This window comes from Doryrhamphus excisus, linkage group LG10 (assembly GCF_037039965.1).
Source record: "Doryrhamphus excisus strain RoL-2023G ecotype Guam linkage group LG10, RoL_Dexc_Guam_v1.1, whole genome shotgun sequence".
NCBI classification, from domain to species: domain Eukaryota; kingdom Metazoa; phylum Chordata; class Actinopteri; order Syngnathiformes; family Syngnathidae; genus Doryrhamphus; species Doryrhamphus excisus.
In genome coordinates this window covers 14563612-14579166 of record NC_136366.1, presented here as the reverse complement: position 1 = coordinate 14579166, position 15555 = coordinate 14563612, and the positions used below count along the sequence as shown (strand labels likewise).

General features: G+C 42.0%; 2 protein-coding genes across 6 annotated transcripts in view; one reads left to right on the top strand and one right to left on the bottom strand.

The window, feature by feature from the left end:
• Positions 1-229: 229 nt before the first annotated feature.
• The window catches only part of LOC131114761 (bromodomain-containing protein 3-like), a 196983-nt gene continuing 181657 nt past the window's right edge, over positions 230-15555 (bottom strand). The window contains exons 1-11 of one of the 5 annotated variants that reach the window (XM_058064345.2): positions 4949-5111; positions 3799-4130; positions 3084-3221; positions 2862-2994; positions 2055-2167; positions 1661-1969; positions 1464-1592; positions 1219-1380; positions 867-1003; positions 517-776; positions 230-432 (exon numbers count right to left, since the gene is read on the bottom strand). In XM_058064345.2, the coding sequence (XP_057920328.2) occupies positions 290-432; positions 517-776; positions 867-1003; positions 1219-1380; positions 1464-1592; positions 1661-1969; positions 2055-2167; positions 2862-2994; positions 3084-3221; positions 3799-3993 (1719 nt within the window). In that variant the 5' untranslated portion in view covers positions 3994-4130; positions 4949-5111 and the 3' untranslated portion in view covers positions 230-289. Of the gene's footprint in view, positions 433-516; positions 777-866; positions 1004-1218; positions 1381-1463; positions 1593-1660; positions 1970-2054; positions 2168-2861; positions 2995-3083; positions 3222-3798; positions 4131-4814; positions 5112-15555 lie in introns of those variants that run through there. The other 4 variants (XM_058064347.2, XM_058064346.2, XM_058064348.2 and 1 more) reach the window with 4 other exon arrangements.
• On the top strand, positions 5912-15533 carry LOC131114837 (uncharacterized). The gene is made up of 9 exons (XM_058064351.2): positions 5912-5955; positions 7889-8283; positions 8466-8527; positions 8596-8661; positions 8763-8831; positions 10374-10533; positions 10600-10707; positions 10788-10836; positions 12132-15533. Exons 2-9 carry the CDS (start codon positions 7966-7968, stop codon positions 12233-12235), a joined length of 936 nt encoding a protein of 311 aa, XP_057920334.2. The 5' UTR covers positions 5912-5955; positions 7889-7965; the 3' UTR covers positions 12236-15533.

Sequence of the window (15555 nt, the reverse complement as noted above, 5' to 3'; positions counted from 1 at the left end):
TGCAAAGTTTCTAACCCACATTAAGAAGATAAGAAGCTAGTACGGCTTAGACAAGTGAAGCCTGAAAAAGTCCGCTTTAGACCAGTGGCGTCATTGTCATAAGTACATGAAGATGACTAAACCCCTTGAGCTCCCCCCTGCTCTCAAAGACACATGTAGTGTGTACAGGCCTGTCTGAAGTTTGACAATAAACTATAACATATGGTATGAGGGGAAAAATACAAAACAATTGAAGAAGGTGGATTTATTACAACAAAATAGCTATATATACACTGTACATGTTTATCATTTAGAGTGTAAATTTTGGAGGAGGAGGAGTAAGAAATGCATGACATGAGTCATTGTTTTCTGAACTAGAGGCTTCAGAACTGCTGACATCAGAATCTGAGGTGCTGCTTTCAAACTCATGACACTCAACTGCACTCTTCTTCTCTGGATTAAAGGAAAAACATGAAGCAGAGTAGATGATTAAATGGAACAGACGCAAGTGGAACCGATTCGCAATTTTATACTTACTTTGATATCTCTTGAACTTCTTGTATAGACAAGAACGGACATACTGCTGCAGTTTACGTAGAGTTGATGGCTTCAGTATCTCAAAGTCAATCTCAAGCTCTTCTGGATTGGTGTCACACATAGATGGCTCTAATGTCTGAATGATGTTCACCACACCGCCAAGCTTTAAGCTGGACAGTCTGTTGATGTCAAGGCTCAGCTGGTGCTTCTCATCATATGTCATTTCCAAAGATTCCTCATCACAACTGTTCTTTGACTGCCTGAAAATAGAGACAGTTTGGATATAGTACTAATACCTGAATAACCACCATTTCCCCCAGAAATAATAAAACATTAAGTGGATGGCATACCTAGGGCTGACAGTCTGACCACATTCGCTGCTGCCTCTACTTATCCTATGTTCCTTTTCGTTTTCTGTCAGGTTTTTCATCTGTTTATTTGGAGGGGTTTCAGACAATGTAGCCAACTGCTCTTGAACCGATACAAGCTGTCAGACAGATTAGAAAGAGAGTTGGAGTTAAAGGCTACAAAATAAAAGTGATGTCAACACTAAAATATACACTCACCAACCAGTACACTACATACATAAATTGTGCAGGTGCATTCAGGTACAGGAGTTCAGCGAATGTATTATTAGACACAGTCACATTACTGTAATGTCTGGCTGTGGTAGTAAATGCTTGAAGCAGTACATATGCCCACCTGTTTTTGCAACTCTGCATATTGGGGGTCTTGTTCATCAGTTTTAGCCAAAATGAAAGCGCCTGTGGCACTCAACCCACCAAGAGCCAGGCAAGAGCCCCCTATTGAAGGCACCAAGACAGGCTCATCTGGAATCTTTGCAAACCTCTTTTCAAACAAACTCTGGAGCAAACAGACAGGATTGAATCAAACAAATTCAAGAGAACTTGCATTATTCAATTGCTTCATTTCCCCCCCAAACACACCTGAAGTTTCTTGGCCTGGGCAACAACAACATGATCTGGGGGGTTGTATTTGTAGCAGTTGGAGAAAATTAATCTGACATCTGCGGCGAATCGTTGTGCATCCTGGTACTCTCCTCTGTCCATTTTTGTCTATAAATAAAACAAGTCAAAGGTAGTATCCTTCACTGGATTAATAATACAGTCATAACCATTAATACCTTGACAGTACTGAGATCCATGGGGTATTTGATTATGTCATGATAATCATGCAGCTTCAAAGCTTCAGCATCCACAGGCTTGTAGAAGGGCCAAGCGTACGCTACATGCTTCTTCGAGAGCATTTCCTGCAAGATATCCTCGCAGTACTTGAGCGGTTTACTCAGCCGGACCGTGTCAGCTCCGTCTACATTTCTGGTAGAAGGATGCATGGCTCGGTCGAGGATGCTGTGTCTTCTTTTGCTTTCTGTTGACTCATTCAGACTGGTTGTGTCAGTGATGGTGCTGTTCTTCCTCTTCGGGCCTATCTTCTTCATTAGCAGAATTAAATGATGGGTAAAGTTTAAAAAAATGGTCCACATAATCCATCATATGATGCCGGTTGAGAACACATACTGTTTTTGCATGTGGCTGCTCTGTGTGAAGGTGAAAAGTGGAAGGTGAGTTGGCGCCAAAATGCTTCCGCTGAGGGGTCATATCTGAAAGAAATGTGGGTGGAGCCTTCCCACCTGCATTGAATTGTTTGGATTACATTTGCATTACTGAATATTGTATGTACTTGGTCAAAAAGGCTCTGTCTGTAATTGCATGGTAAACCCTGGGGGGAACTGGCAACCCACACAACACCACTGTACAGAAACTTGTGCTCAAACAACAATGCTTTCTGAAATAAATTTCTCCAACCACAGATGTGATCCATTTGTGCGCCAAACTGCGTCACAAGCTCAACCAAATTAATTATTGCAGCCACTAGGTGTCGCCAAAAAGCAAACCAATATCCTACTTTAACGTAAAGGCAGCACATGATAGTTTCCCTTTTTGAAATAACTGAAATTCATCAAATCAAATAAGTAATTGAGATGCACTTGTACAACATATGCATATATTTATATATGTCTCTATAAATTTCACCGTGTGAAGAGAAAAATCCAAAAGTCAGTGTGTAATGATGGTATTTCTGACACCTGACGCTGTGCATCCTTTGTTGTTTTCTACCCATGTGATCCACTTTTGGTTGCTCTTATTTGCCTCACAAAAGCCTAACTCATTCAAAAAAAAGATGGGTTGCACATTAGTAGCTATTACACACTGATAAAAAGAATCTGGTTCCCAGTGACTTGCCTGCGGCACACCCTAAAGTCAAGTAGTTTCTCATACATTAAATCATCTGGTGCAGCATTCTGAAAGGAAATACTTTATTACCTGGATATTTATTTTTGCCTTTCCCTTTGGCTGCATGAAGCAACAGATCCACTTCTTTCTGAGGCATCCGTGAGACTTTTTGCAAGTAAGTCTTTTCCAATGCCAGTGCCATCAGCACAATATCATCTGTAGGCTGGAGGAGAGGATGGGGACAGGGGGAAATCTATGAGCAACAAAGTGGCAAAGCAGCTACAGTATTTCAACCTTTAAGGGATAACATACCTTGTTATAAACGTAGCAGTTGGTGAACATGGTGTTGAAGTCTTGTAAACATTCACTGGCACTCCAGTAGTAGTTGTTCTCGAGCCGTTGCTTGATGGTACTCAAATCCATGGGATTGGTTATTACGGTGTGATAATCCTAATTCATAAAAGAATAGATGTTGTATAAATGTCTGTTGGTGTCCCATTGCATCAAAAGCTATGTTTTGTACTATTGTCTAGAAAATGGGTACCCTAAAACCGGTTTGTGCGTGGGCAACACACTTATACTGCCTTTAAATGCAGTATAAGAACCTAACTTTGACATTGGGGTCAACATTTTGGATTAAAGTTAATAAGAACTCTAAAGAACTTTTAAAATTGGTACCGACTATGTTGTTGCTATTCCAGTCCAATTACTTGTCTAAGTCTGTGTTTTCAGTGCTGACCACTACCAAAACAACGCTTGCACATCACGCACATGAAAACCAGGCTATGACCATCTTCTGTCTGGAAAACAACATTCAGGCACGCACCAGTAATGAGTCACTATTCATTTAGTGTGTTTTGTTCAGTGTTGTAAGTTGTAATTTGCATTGTGCTTTTATTTACATATAAATGTTGCAATTCAATTCATTAAATATTATCCATTATAAGTGCATGTGCTCCAAAAAAATTGGCAGCAAGGACACACAATTCAACACAACCTTTCCTCACTACAAATACTGCATACTCACAGGTAGTTGAAGAGCCACAGCATCAACAGGATGATAAAAAGGCCAGGCAAAATGGTGCCTCCACACAGCCTTGACCACTACATTTTGTATGAACTGAAGCTGGTTGGTCCTCCGGCCTAACTTGTTTGCATTCTTGACCTCAGGAGGGGGAGGGTTCTCAAAACGTGGCACAGATTGGTCTGTGTCTGCTAGCATGACCACCGCTACTGGGTCAGAACTTTTCAAATCAGAAAACAAGTAGGTTTATATTAGATTGTGCAGATGCTACAGCTGTTGTCTCCGGTGCAATGAAAAGGAAGTGCAGCCATGTTTTTACATTATTCTTCCTTGACCTGTTGGAACATGAAAATATGTTTAAGTCAGAGTAACGGACAAATATATGGTCTCAATCAATCACAGCCACGACTCAAGTGAATTGTCTCAAAACCTCACACCCCCACAGCAACATGACATCTTCAGGGTATGACATGTTTTTAATTTTCCGTCTATAAGGTAAATGTATTGTGTTTCTGCTTCTTGGCTTACATTTAGCTCTTATTTTTGGATAATTTGATAACGGTTGCATTTGTTGCCATCATAGCCAGTGTTTTGATCTGTTAGTTCTTGTTCCCCTGTTTGGGCCGGTACTGGTTCTGAACTGCGTTCACACTGGATCAAACAGACTCCAGCTAGTGTGTGAACACAGTTTGAAGCTTTATACATAAAGTTTGTTTTACATCAGTACCTTATGAGAGGCAAAAGGGGAAAGTGATACAAATTTAACTTTTCCAAGATAATAACTGATGACAACATAGTGTTGCAAACCAGTGAAAAACCGTACAGTATACGTTCAGGGGCTTGAAGATTAACTATTACATCAATTAATCATGTAGCCACTGTTACATAACCAAATTGAGCCATTTGAGGTTGAAACATAAGAGAAACACGCGGCTTTGTATTATTGTTAAGAAAAGCTTGTCTTTAGTATACAACCTAGGTCATTTAATACGAGTTGACATGAAAGAATACATACATACCTTGATGATAACAAAATGGATAATGGGCCATACTTTGCTGTCATCAACCCCACGTGTGTACGTTTTTTCGCCGATCGAACAAAGGGCGAAAAGAACGTTTTTACAGTTTGGGGGGGATTTTTATATGACATTACCTTGCAAGACGGATTATGAAGCTGTTGCGTCATTTCATAAGGCACAATACGCGTCCCTAAAGGCAAAGAGGCGTCGTTTCGTCAACATCGAACGTGAAAAGTTTCTTGCTCGGCCATGGATAGGAAGTTGATACTCAGGGGAGTGGGGGGATCGATCCAAATGTCGAATGGATCGATACTAAGGACGTGTCAATATCTGAGCGATACCTCGATGTTCTTGAGTTTTAGTCCTGTTCATTTCACTAACATTGTTAATGTAATAAAAAGGGAATATTGTATCAACACGTTGATATTGGTACATTATCGTATTTATACAAGGGATTCTTGATTTGTATACTATCTATACATTCCAGAACATAAAAATAAAATGTATTATTATTATATGTGCGTGTGCTGTTTGCAGTCAGTTCCATCTCTTAAAAAATGCACTTTTTAACCCTACGTTTATGCACAATATCACCCGTATTAATTCATAATGTACATTATTGTCATTTAATGCGATCGATCGGCAAAATCTGTCACTGTTTGGACTTGGTATCGGACAAATTGATACAGAAATCTGCAGTATCGCCCACACTCGCTGCTCCATGCGGTTATTTGTGGGACATTATTACATTAAGAGGCCTCTGGCGCCCCCTTGTGACTCGGAGATTAAACACACCTCATTATTCTAGCCTGCAATGAAATCCGGTATGATTTTACTCCCGCTCACCGTAGCTTACATCAGAGATACTATATGAGAAGGTGTATAAAATGAATACCAACATGGACGGATAAGCCCACGGAAACGATCGTTGTGTGTGCGGTTGCCACGCAACGTATATTTCTATGTGACATGTCGTGCCTTTCATATGACAAGTTTTCTATCTGCTGTCTCATTTCAGAAGCACTTTGCTCAGCATTCACTTGACAGCCTAAACACTCCGGGGGAAAGGAGAAATCCTAACCCGGAGATATATTGAGAACAGGTTCAGGTTGGGCGAAATGGCTCGTCAGTGATCGCTGTGGTAAGTAGCCTCATTTATTATTGATTTCAACATTTATTTATGACTGTATTTGATGGTATTGTGTATTTTGGGGGAAATACACCGTTAAGTAGTGTTATTAATTTCTTCAATTTTGGCCTCTTTTACGTTTTAAACTTGTCCCCAACTTTAGGTTGCGTTCCCCCGCCGTATCCTAGCAACAAGGCTGTCGGAAATGTCTGTGCCCTTGATCACGCGTCACTATTTCAAACTTGGCATTATTTGTTCGGATTCAAGTCATTTTGTAATTTTCCTGTTTGTTGATTTTAAAGACAAAGACCAAGTCAATCATTTGCCCCATTTAGCTTTAAAGGTGCCAACCACACAACTGTCATAAAATAACAAATTGCAATACTTGTTGTGCTATGGGATTCGGAGCCTGAACATGCACCAAATTTGCAAGCGAGACACGCCCTGTGAAAAATGTCATATTTCAGGGGAACACAAAAACCCAAAACTCTGTGAGCACGGAACTTGGTGGCGACGTCGCAAAAGATGTCAATAACATTATGCTAGCAAACAGGAAGTTGGCCTTTTTGGTTCAGGTGACCAATCAAAATCACTAATACTAAACAGATAGGTGATGATACACAGACCTGCCAGCATGTACACATTTTCATATGTATTTTAACCCTTGAATACATTCCGCTGCTCTTTGGCTGATTTTTGAATGATTTCTTCTCTGATTCGAATGAACAGTGTTGGAATGCATCAAGTACTTCCAGCTGCAATAATACTCTCTTTTCGCTGACCATCACTTACCATTATATCAGGTGCTCAACCATAGGGAACATCCATATGTGGCCGGCCAGTGGCACATTGCAGAAATAAGGGCGATATATTGAAATATTTTTAGGATATACCAAGATGTGACTATATAAGTAAATTCAAGAGTCTCGTATGAAACCCCCCAATTCTTAACCCATATAATGAAAAAACAACAAAATTAAAAGTAAGCTAACCGAAGGGACTGTGTAGAGCGTGTCCAGAGCAAGCCGGTCTATTCCAGTTTTTGATACAGTTAATACAACGTTGCCGCTGCACACAGTTGCAGGAAAAAAGATGCCATTAAATCTGATATTGCCATTTTAAATTATATCATTTATACTGATATGAGTACTGGTATACCGATGTATACAAATTGTATACAAACCCTGGTTGATGCTACTAACTACAGTAATCTGTTGTTTATCATCTCTGGACAGCCTGCTGTACTGTGTGCATTGGCTATTTTCTCATCAATGTAACATTACTGACACCTAGTGACCAGACTAGAATACTACATTATGTCTTCCTAATGCCTTACATTTGTATTTCCGTTCATTTAGACATTGTTATGCTTAAAAATGCTTAATTTAGGTGAAGAGTAGGATAATATTTGACTATTAAGCCGTAGTCAACCAATAAAGCGATTATATGTTTACTTTGAAAAAACGTGAAAGATTGAAACCATAATGTGGCGAGTGACGACTGTAATTGACCACAACGGCGCCCCTACTGGCCAAATAACATACAAGTGGATATTCTACTCAAGATGCACTGATTTCTGTCAAAGTCAAGCTACTCACATTGAATCGTGCATCCCGTGTGCCCATGAGCCCCGAGTAGCATGGGGGTTTGAGGGCCTTTTCAACGCTGCAACTGCAGTATTTACAAAATCATAATTTTAACCATGTTTCAGTAATATTATGTCATTATATCATACTTTTGGGTTTAACTTAGTCACTCTCATAAATACCTTTCTTTGCAACCATTTCATCTTAAAGCTTGTTGATAAATATGGTTCCTTGCAGACATCACTCTTTTTAAAAAAAAAAAATTATGTATTGTATGCTTTAAAGCCGTGATTATCATATGTGTGATCTATGATGTCACTTTCCAAAAGCAGCTTCCTATCAATGTGTTGTTGTCACAGGAGCCCAATAATCTTCAGTCGTTGTTCTTCAGGAGTGAGAGCAGGCTGTAGGGTCAGAGGCAGCTAGATCAACCAGGATGGAGCAGCTCAGGGCAGAGTTTGAGAAAGTTATAGCAGAGCTGAAGTGGGAGGAAGTTGTTTCCACACTGCTGGAAGTGGTCAGCAGCATGTTGTGTACCACAGCCAGCTCTCCACCTTCAAATGCTGCCGCTGTCCCTCCTGGGCTCAGGTCTGACCCCCACTGTCAGCCAGTCGCAGGTCACAGCAGAGGTTATAGTGGGTGCGTCCCGCCTTGCCCAGAATTTGTGCAACCAGGTCAGATGATGGCAGGGCCTCAGCCTAATCCGTACGACATGCATGCATTTGACATCAAAAGTCAGGCAGGTGCCCCCCAGGTAAGTGCATGACAAATAGTCACGTTCAAGACCCGCACTTTTCTTATAAAATTAGACATCACATGTTAAAATGAGAGATTTAAATGGATCAGTTTCAAAGATGGGCGGCTGCATGCTGCCATCATGTGGAATGATGACACGGGCGCAACCTGTTTTACAGCTTTGCATATTTGCATTTCCAGAATATGTCAGTCCCTGGGGGAACACACCCTGAAAACTCCAGCTGGTGTCCAGCTGGGATGATGTAAGAACAACTACACACTGCATAATACACACTATAGATTTAAACGTTCTGCATGTTTTACATTAAAGGAATGGGGGTGAAGTCTACCAGATGGCAGGTCCTGTCTTTGCTGCTCCAATAACATCCACCTCAAAGTATGCATTATTTCCAAGTCGGTGACGTTCCCATTGTCCCAATTATTGATCAAAAATTTGACATAGAAATGTTTTTGTGTCTTTTTTTTTTATGAATGCAGGAATGGAGGGGTGGTTTACCACATTACGGGGCAACCTGTCTTTGCTGCTCCACCAAATACAACCACAAAGTAAGATTGACTTTAATGATTCTCTCATGACTGGTGCAGTGGCCAGTTACTGAGAAAACATTAAAAAATACAACTAAAAACAAGAACAGTACATTTTGATATTTACAGTGCTGGAGTAGATTTCAGGTTTTTTTTTTGGTTAGTAACAAGATTAGTTACGCACACTGAGATAAGTACGTAGAACATTGAAAATCTTTTTACCACCTTCTACATACAGTTTGTAACATTATTAGAGCTCTCTAGACATGAATATAACACCCCTACTATAGAACACATAAGAGAAAAAGAGCAATTTGAGACATAAAACCCAATACAGACTCGTGCACGCTTGCATTGGGAGAGTTCTTTGATGTTCTGTTTTTACTTCATGTTATGTACAGTACTTTTTAACTTCATGTTATGTACAGTACTTTCTGCAGTTTCTGCACTTTCTTCTATTGTCCCATCAATGCACTGTGCTTGTTATTTTATTAATACAAAAATCATATGCTATATTTTGCATAATTGCATGTTCTCCCTGTTTGTGTGCGGCCTTTCCTCCTACATTCCAAAAACAAGCATGTTAGGTTATGTGAGTGTGAATGGTTGTTTATCTACATGTGCCCTGTGATTGGCTGGTGACCAGTCCAGGGTGTACCCCGCCTCTTGCCCAAAGACCGCTGGAATAGGCTCCAGCATACACCTGCAACCCTAGGGAGGTCAGACGGTGACACTATCCTCTTGTTTGTCCGTTAAGCTGTTTTGTACAGTTCGAGCCATATATTGTGTGACTGATACTTTTAGTTCAATTCCATTCATTCAATCCACACCAATGGAACACTGACAAACCGCCACATTGTCACATTGTCTTTTTAAAATATTTCAGAAAATGCATAGCATCTTAATCAAACCATATTGTTGGCTGAATATCGCAATACATATTGTATTGTGAGCTAAATATCATGTATTGCATTGTATCGCATTGCATTGTATGTTGGACTTTATTCAGCCTTCCTTGAACGCCCCATAGTTGTGTGCTGTGACTTGAGACAAAAGTTTGTTGGTGCTGTGGAAGCTTTCATTATTGGTGAGTATTTGTATACTTAAGTGTGTTTAATAAGTGTGTGAGGCATCTTTAGGGCGTAATCCTGGATTTTGTTAGGACAATGGCAATTGAAGAGAGGAGGGTTCTGGAGCTTAATTAATTACAACAGTCACTTTTTTGCAAATGTTGATCCAAAATTGGTGGAGATTGTCATTTGGAGAATGTCAACATCAAACTAAAACAGTTTGGAGAAAGGGAAGAAGCCGTGTGTCAAAAATGGACATTTTATGGACATCTCAGTTACTTATAATTATTTTGCCATTCACTGGTCGATCTACTTTTGTTGTGTTGTGCTCCCCTGAATTGTTCTTTTTATGGCTTCTTGCTCTGTAAGCTGGCCTTTGGTGTTGAAGTTCTCGTCAAGGCCTGCATGATGGTTTTTAATTTGTACATTTTTTTTCCTTTCAGTTTCACTCATAAAGTTAACTTGAGTTCTTTATGTATTTTCTATTTATCAGAAGAAAACGAAGGCGCCGGCGCATACGCGATGTAGACCAGCCGTACGTCAAGAAACCACCCAATGCCTTCATGTGCTTTCTGAAGGAGCAGCGGCAACACGTGAAGGCGCAAATGAATTTAAAGGATAGTGCGTCTGTCAATACTGTGCTTGGTCATATGGTGAGTGTGATTGTGATTGTTTTCACTCTATTTAGTCCGTGAATGTTTTTTTTGTTTTGTCTGCAGTGGAAGTTGCTGACTGATGAGGGACAAGCTAAATATTATAAGATCGCTGATGCTGAAAAAAAACTCCATTCCCAAATGTATCCGGAATGGTCCAACAGCGACAACTATGTGAGGCTAACCTCCAACATATAACAAAGCTTATTTGATCAGCTTATATTGGAAGGTATAAACTATTTGTTTGCGTGCAGGGTAACAGGAGGCGGCGGCGCAGCTTTACAACAACCACCGCTGTGACAGGTATGTCAACATAATTCCTGACATACACAACTATTATTGTGCCATATTCTTTTAAAATGACATTTTAAAGAAGATTATGACAATCCTGAGTGCCCATGTGCCTTAGTGGTGTGTGAAAGAACCAAGAATCATGTACAGCCACAACAGCCTGGGTGGTCAACAGCCTCATCATACAATGTTGTGGGAGGACATTCCTCGGACAAGATTCATCAACAGTTGACAGGAATTGTGGTTTGGTTGGTCACTCGAGCATCGCACAAGTGCTTCGTTTGGATGCGGTCGCAAGTGTTGGCATTGGGGCGGCAATGACTCAGGTGTTGAGATGGTCCAGAAACCGGAAACACAGCAGCATTTTCACTGTCTTGTCCACACTGTTGACTCTACGATCCAACCTCCACGAGCAAAATCTTGGATTTATTGGTAGACATAATATTCCTCCAAATGCTCAGGTTCCAGTATATCCAAACATCCATCCATTTATTTTCTTACACTTATTCAGGTCGCAGACTTACCTGTCTCGGGATACCTCTTCAAGTTCCATTGAGTGGACATCGAAGCGTTACCAAGCCAGCTACAAGACATAAATATGCCTGGAACACACCTCACCAGGAAGACGTTGAGTAGGCATCCGGACTAGATGCCTGAGCCACCTCAACTGTCTCTTGTGGATGTGAAGGAGCAGCGGTTCTGCTCTGAACCTCCTCCTCGATGATTGAGCTCCTCACCCTCTTTGGGTGAGTCCAGCCACCCTACTGAGGAAAGTCATCTCAGCTACTTATGTCCCAATCTTGCTTTTTCAGTCACGACCCCAAACTCTTGACCATAGTTGAGGGTAGAAACGTAGATGGACCGATAAATCAAGAGATTTGATTCTGGCTGGATTCTGGATTCTGGCTCAGCTCTCTCTTCACCACGACATTATTGGAGACTGCATGTGTGGATCTCATGTTCCAGCCTTCCCTCACTCACAGATCCTGAGATACTTGAACTGGCTCCTGAACCAGAACCTGTTTACTTTGGAAGACCCTATCAAGAGCATATTGCCCCAGACATATTAGGGTAGAGATTATAAAAAATGGAGACCTGACAAAAGCCATAAAAAATGCATTATACAAAATGTCAGTCTGTGCAATAAGGATGAAAAAAATGTATCAGTTGCACACTTGAGACGCCTAATCAGACTTCACTCAATACAAGTATAAATAGATTACCTGTTGGTTTGGGTGTAAATAAGTAATTTTGAAGTTTTGAAGTCCAAATGGATTGACTTTCATCTTTGCTTGTTTCTGTTGCAGAACCGGACTCTCCAGATGAAACTCCAACTCACTCTAAGACCAGTGACGAGTCTGAAAAAATGCGTATCGCAGACAAGGTCCTACACATGCTGGGGTGTGCCTAGTCCTTTAAACTATCCGACTCCCCTCTCCACCCTCCACACCAGTTCTGTAGTTCTGTAAATGTCCATCCATCCATCCATTTTCTTCCGCTTATCCGGGTCCGGGTCGCGAGGCAGCAGTCTCAGGAGGGAAGTGTGTCCAAGGTCTTCCCCAGGGCCTCCTCCCACCGGGGCATGCCTGGAACACCTCACCAGGGAGGTGTCCGGTAGGCATCCCGACAAGATGTCTGAGCCACCTCAACTGGCTCCTCTCGATGTGAAGGAGCAGCAGTTCTCCTCTGAGGCCCTCCCGGATGACTGAGCTTCTCACCCTATCTTTTAAGGTGAGTCCAGCCACCCTATGGAGGAAATTTGTTTTGACCGCTTGTAGCTGTGATCTTGTTTTTTTCGGTCAAGACCCAAAGCTCATGACTATAAGTGATGTTGGGAACAGAGATTGATGGGCAATTTGAGAGCTTAGCCTTCTGGCTCTCCTCACCACGATGGTCCAGTACAGAGACTGCATTAAAGCAGATGCTGCACTGATCCATCTGTCGCCATCATGCTCCAACTTTCCCTCACTCAAGAGACGCTGAGATACTCCTCCACCTGGGGCAAGAACTCACTCACAACCCAGAGGGTGCAAGCAACCCTTGTCTGACTGAGGACCATGGCCTCGAATTTGGAGGTGCTGAGTCTCATCCCAGAAGCTTTGCAGCGAGCTGTAAAGCTTCCCAGTAAAGGTTGAAGGTCAAACACCGTAATATGGCCATTAGGACCTTGTCCAAGGCTAAAAAGCGCAGACCATTAGGGCAAGCTCCCATACACCCTCATTACTCATATAAAGGTGTAGAGCTGGTCCAGTGTTCTTGACCAAGACAAAAACTACATTGCACTTCCTGTAGCCAAGGTTCGATTAATGGGCGTACCGTTCTCTCCGGCACCCTGGAATAGACTTTCCAAGGGAGGCTGAGTGTGATCCCCCTATAGTTGGAAAACACCTTGTTGGAAAGGTGTGTCAGCCAACAAGACAGTCCAACAATCAGAGCTTTGGGGAATTCAGGGTGAAACTCGTCCACCCCTTGAAGTTTGCCACTGGGGCTTGTTTTGACTACCCCAGATACCTTAGCCACAGTGATAGAACTATCCGCATTTGTATCCTCAGACTCTGATTTCTCTCTGGAACGTATGTCAGTGGGATATGAAGGGCCTTGAAGTATTCCTTCCATTGCCCGATTATATCCTCTGGCGAGGTCAAGCCATGTGTTTTTTGGCTTTCTGGTACCTGCCAGTTGCTTCAGGAGCAACACAAGCCATTCATGCTTGATAAGACTCCTTCAGCTTGAAGCCCTAACCTCTGTTGTCCACCATTGGGCTTGGGGCTTGCCGCTACAACTGGCACCAACCACCTTGTGGGTGCATCTCCAATTGGCTGCCAAAGCAATGGAAGCACTGAATACGGCCCTTTCAGAGAGTTAAAGACCTGACTAACGGGAAACTCTGCCAGACGTCCCCACCGTTACTCCATGTTTGGGTCTGTCAGGTCTGTCTGACACCCCTCCCCCCAGTCATCTAATCCAACTCATCAGTTGACAGCTCAGCCACTCTCTTCACCTACGGGAGAACCTAGAGAACATGTGGACGCAGGCCTGATAAGACTACAAAATTATGCATATACCTGCGGCCTAGGGTGTCCTGGTGCCAGGTTCACTTGTGGACATCTTTATGTTCGAACAAAGTGCTTGTTATGGACAAACTGTGGTTTTGCACATAAGTCCAATAACATTTGACTGCACAGGTTGAGATCGGGGAGGCAGTATCTCCCAATCATGCCCTCCAGGTCACACTGTCATTGCCTACATGGATGTTGAAGTCTCCCAGTAGAACTATGGATTCACCAGCGGCACCCTCTGATAGACTCCAAGAAGGCTGATGTTTGGCGCATACACATCAAATGTGTAGGGAAGGGACCCCCGTTCAACGGGGATTAGTCCAACGTGAAGGCACCGAGCCAGGGGGGATTTTAGTAAGCCCACACTAGCTCACCGCCTCTCTCCTGCGGGAAATCCAGATTAGAACCCAAAATGAAGGTCCAGGTGACTAAGACTGTCTATTTGGAATGTCTCAACCTTGCACAAGCTTAGGCTCCTTCTCCACCAGAGAAGTGAAGTTCCATGTCCCAAGAACCAGATTTTTCCGTTGGAAGAACAGGCCACACAGGCCCCACTGCCCTCGACCGCCACCGAAAATGCATTGCACCGGACCCTTATGCATGCCCCAGCAGGTGGTGGGTCTACAGGAGTGGGGTAGGGGGGGCATGTGGCTTCCTCAGGCTGGGCCCAGTGCCCGACCACCAGGCGCTTGCCAGCGAGCTTGGCTCTAGGGTGAGGCCCCAGTGACCCATGTTTGGGCAAAGTGTGTTTTTTTTCAGTGGGTCTTTTTAAGCACTTATCTTCTTATCTGCCCCGTCACCTAGGACCTGTTTGCCTTTGGAGACCATATCTGGGGCATATAGCCCTGGACAACATACCTCCTATGACCACTCTGGCACTTGTGATTCATGGAGGCGTATATTTAAATGTAAATAATGTAGACATATTTTAAAGTAGTTTAATTGTTTTAGCCATTTAATTAGGGACATCAATTAAAAACGACAATGCAGCCATTAAAAATAATGTTGTCAAGGACAACCACAATGTATTCCACAAGACATCCCCTGCATTTCCCCATGCGTTCCAATATGTAGTCAAGATAAAAGGTGTGAACATGTTCTGCACACACTGGAAAAATAGGCGGCGATAAATCCAATGTATCCCTGTGGGATGCTTGATATTCACAAAGTGAATGAAATTGAGTCAAAAACAGTTTTTAAATGATGAGTCTTGTCAATTTAGTGTTGATTTTTGTGTCTTAATGACATATAAGGTAATGGTTTTATTTGAATGCACATGTTTTACTTTGGTATACATCACGTTACAATTCACTATTCCACATGTCCAAAAGGAGTAGGAAAAAGCAAAGCATATTCAGTTCTCCTCCCTGTCCTTTTTCATCAACTGCTAATACATTTGTTCACTTCCTATTCAACATGTGCCCATTACCAGTTCTGAAATAACATGAAAATGATAAAGCAGCATAACAATGTGTTACAATAAAGTTGGTTTGTAAATCAATATAAATACATTGTATAACACTCACTAAAAATACAATAAATGATGAGTTAATATTTGACACATTGTTGGATGATGAGTGATGTATGTCTGTACAATGTTGGTCACGACGATTCTGATGACTTATGGCACAAAGTGACCTTAAATGAAAAAATGCTGAATAAAAATATTATG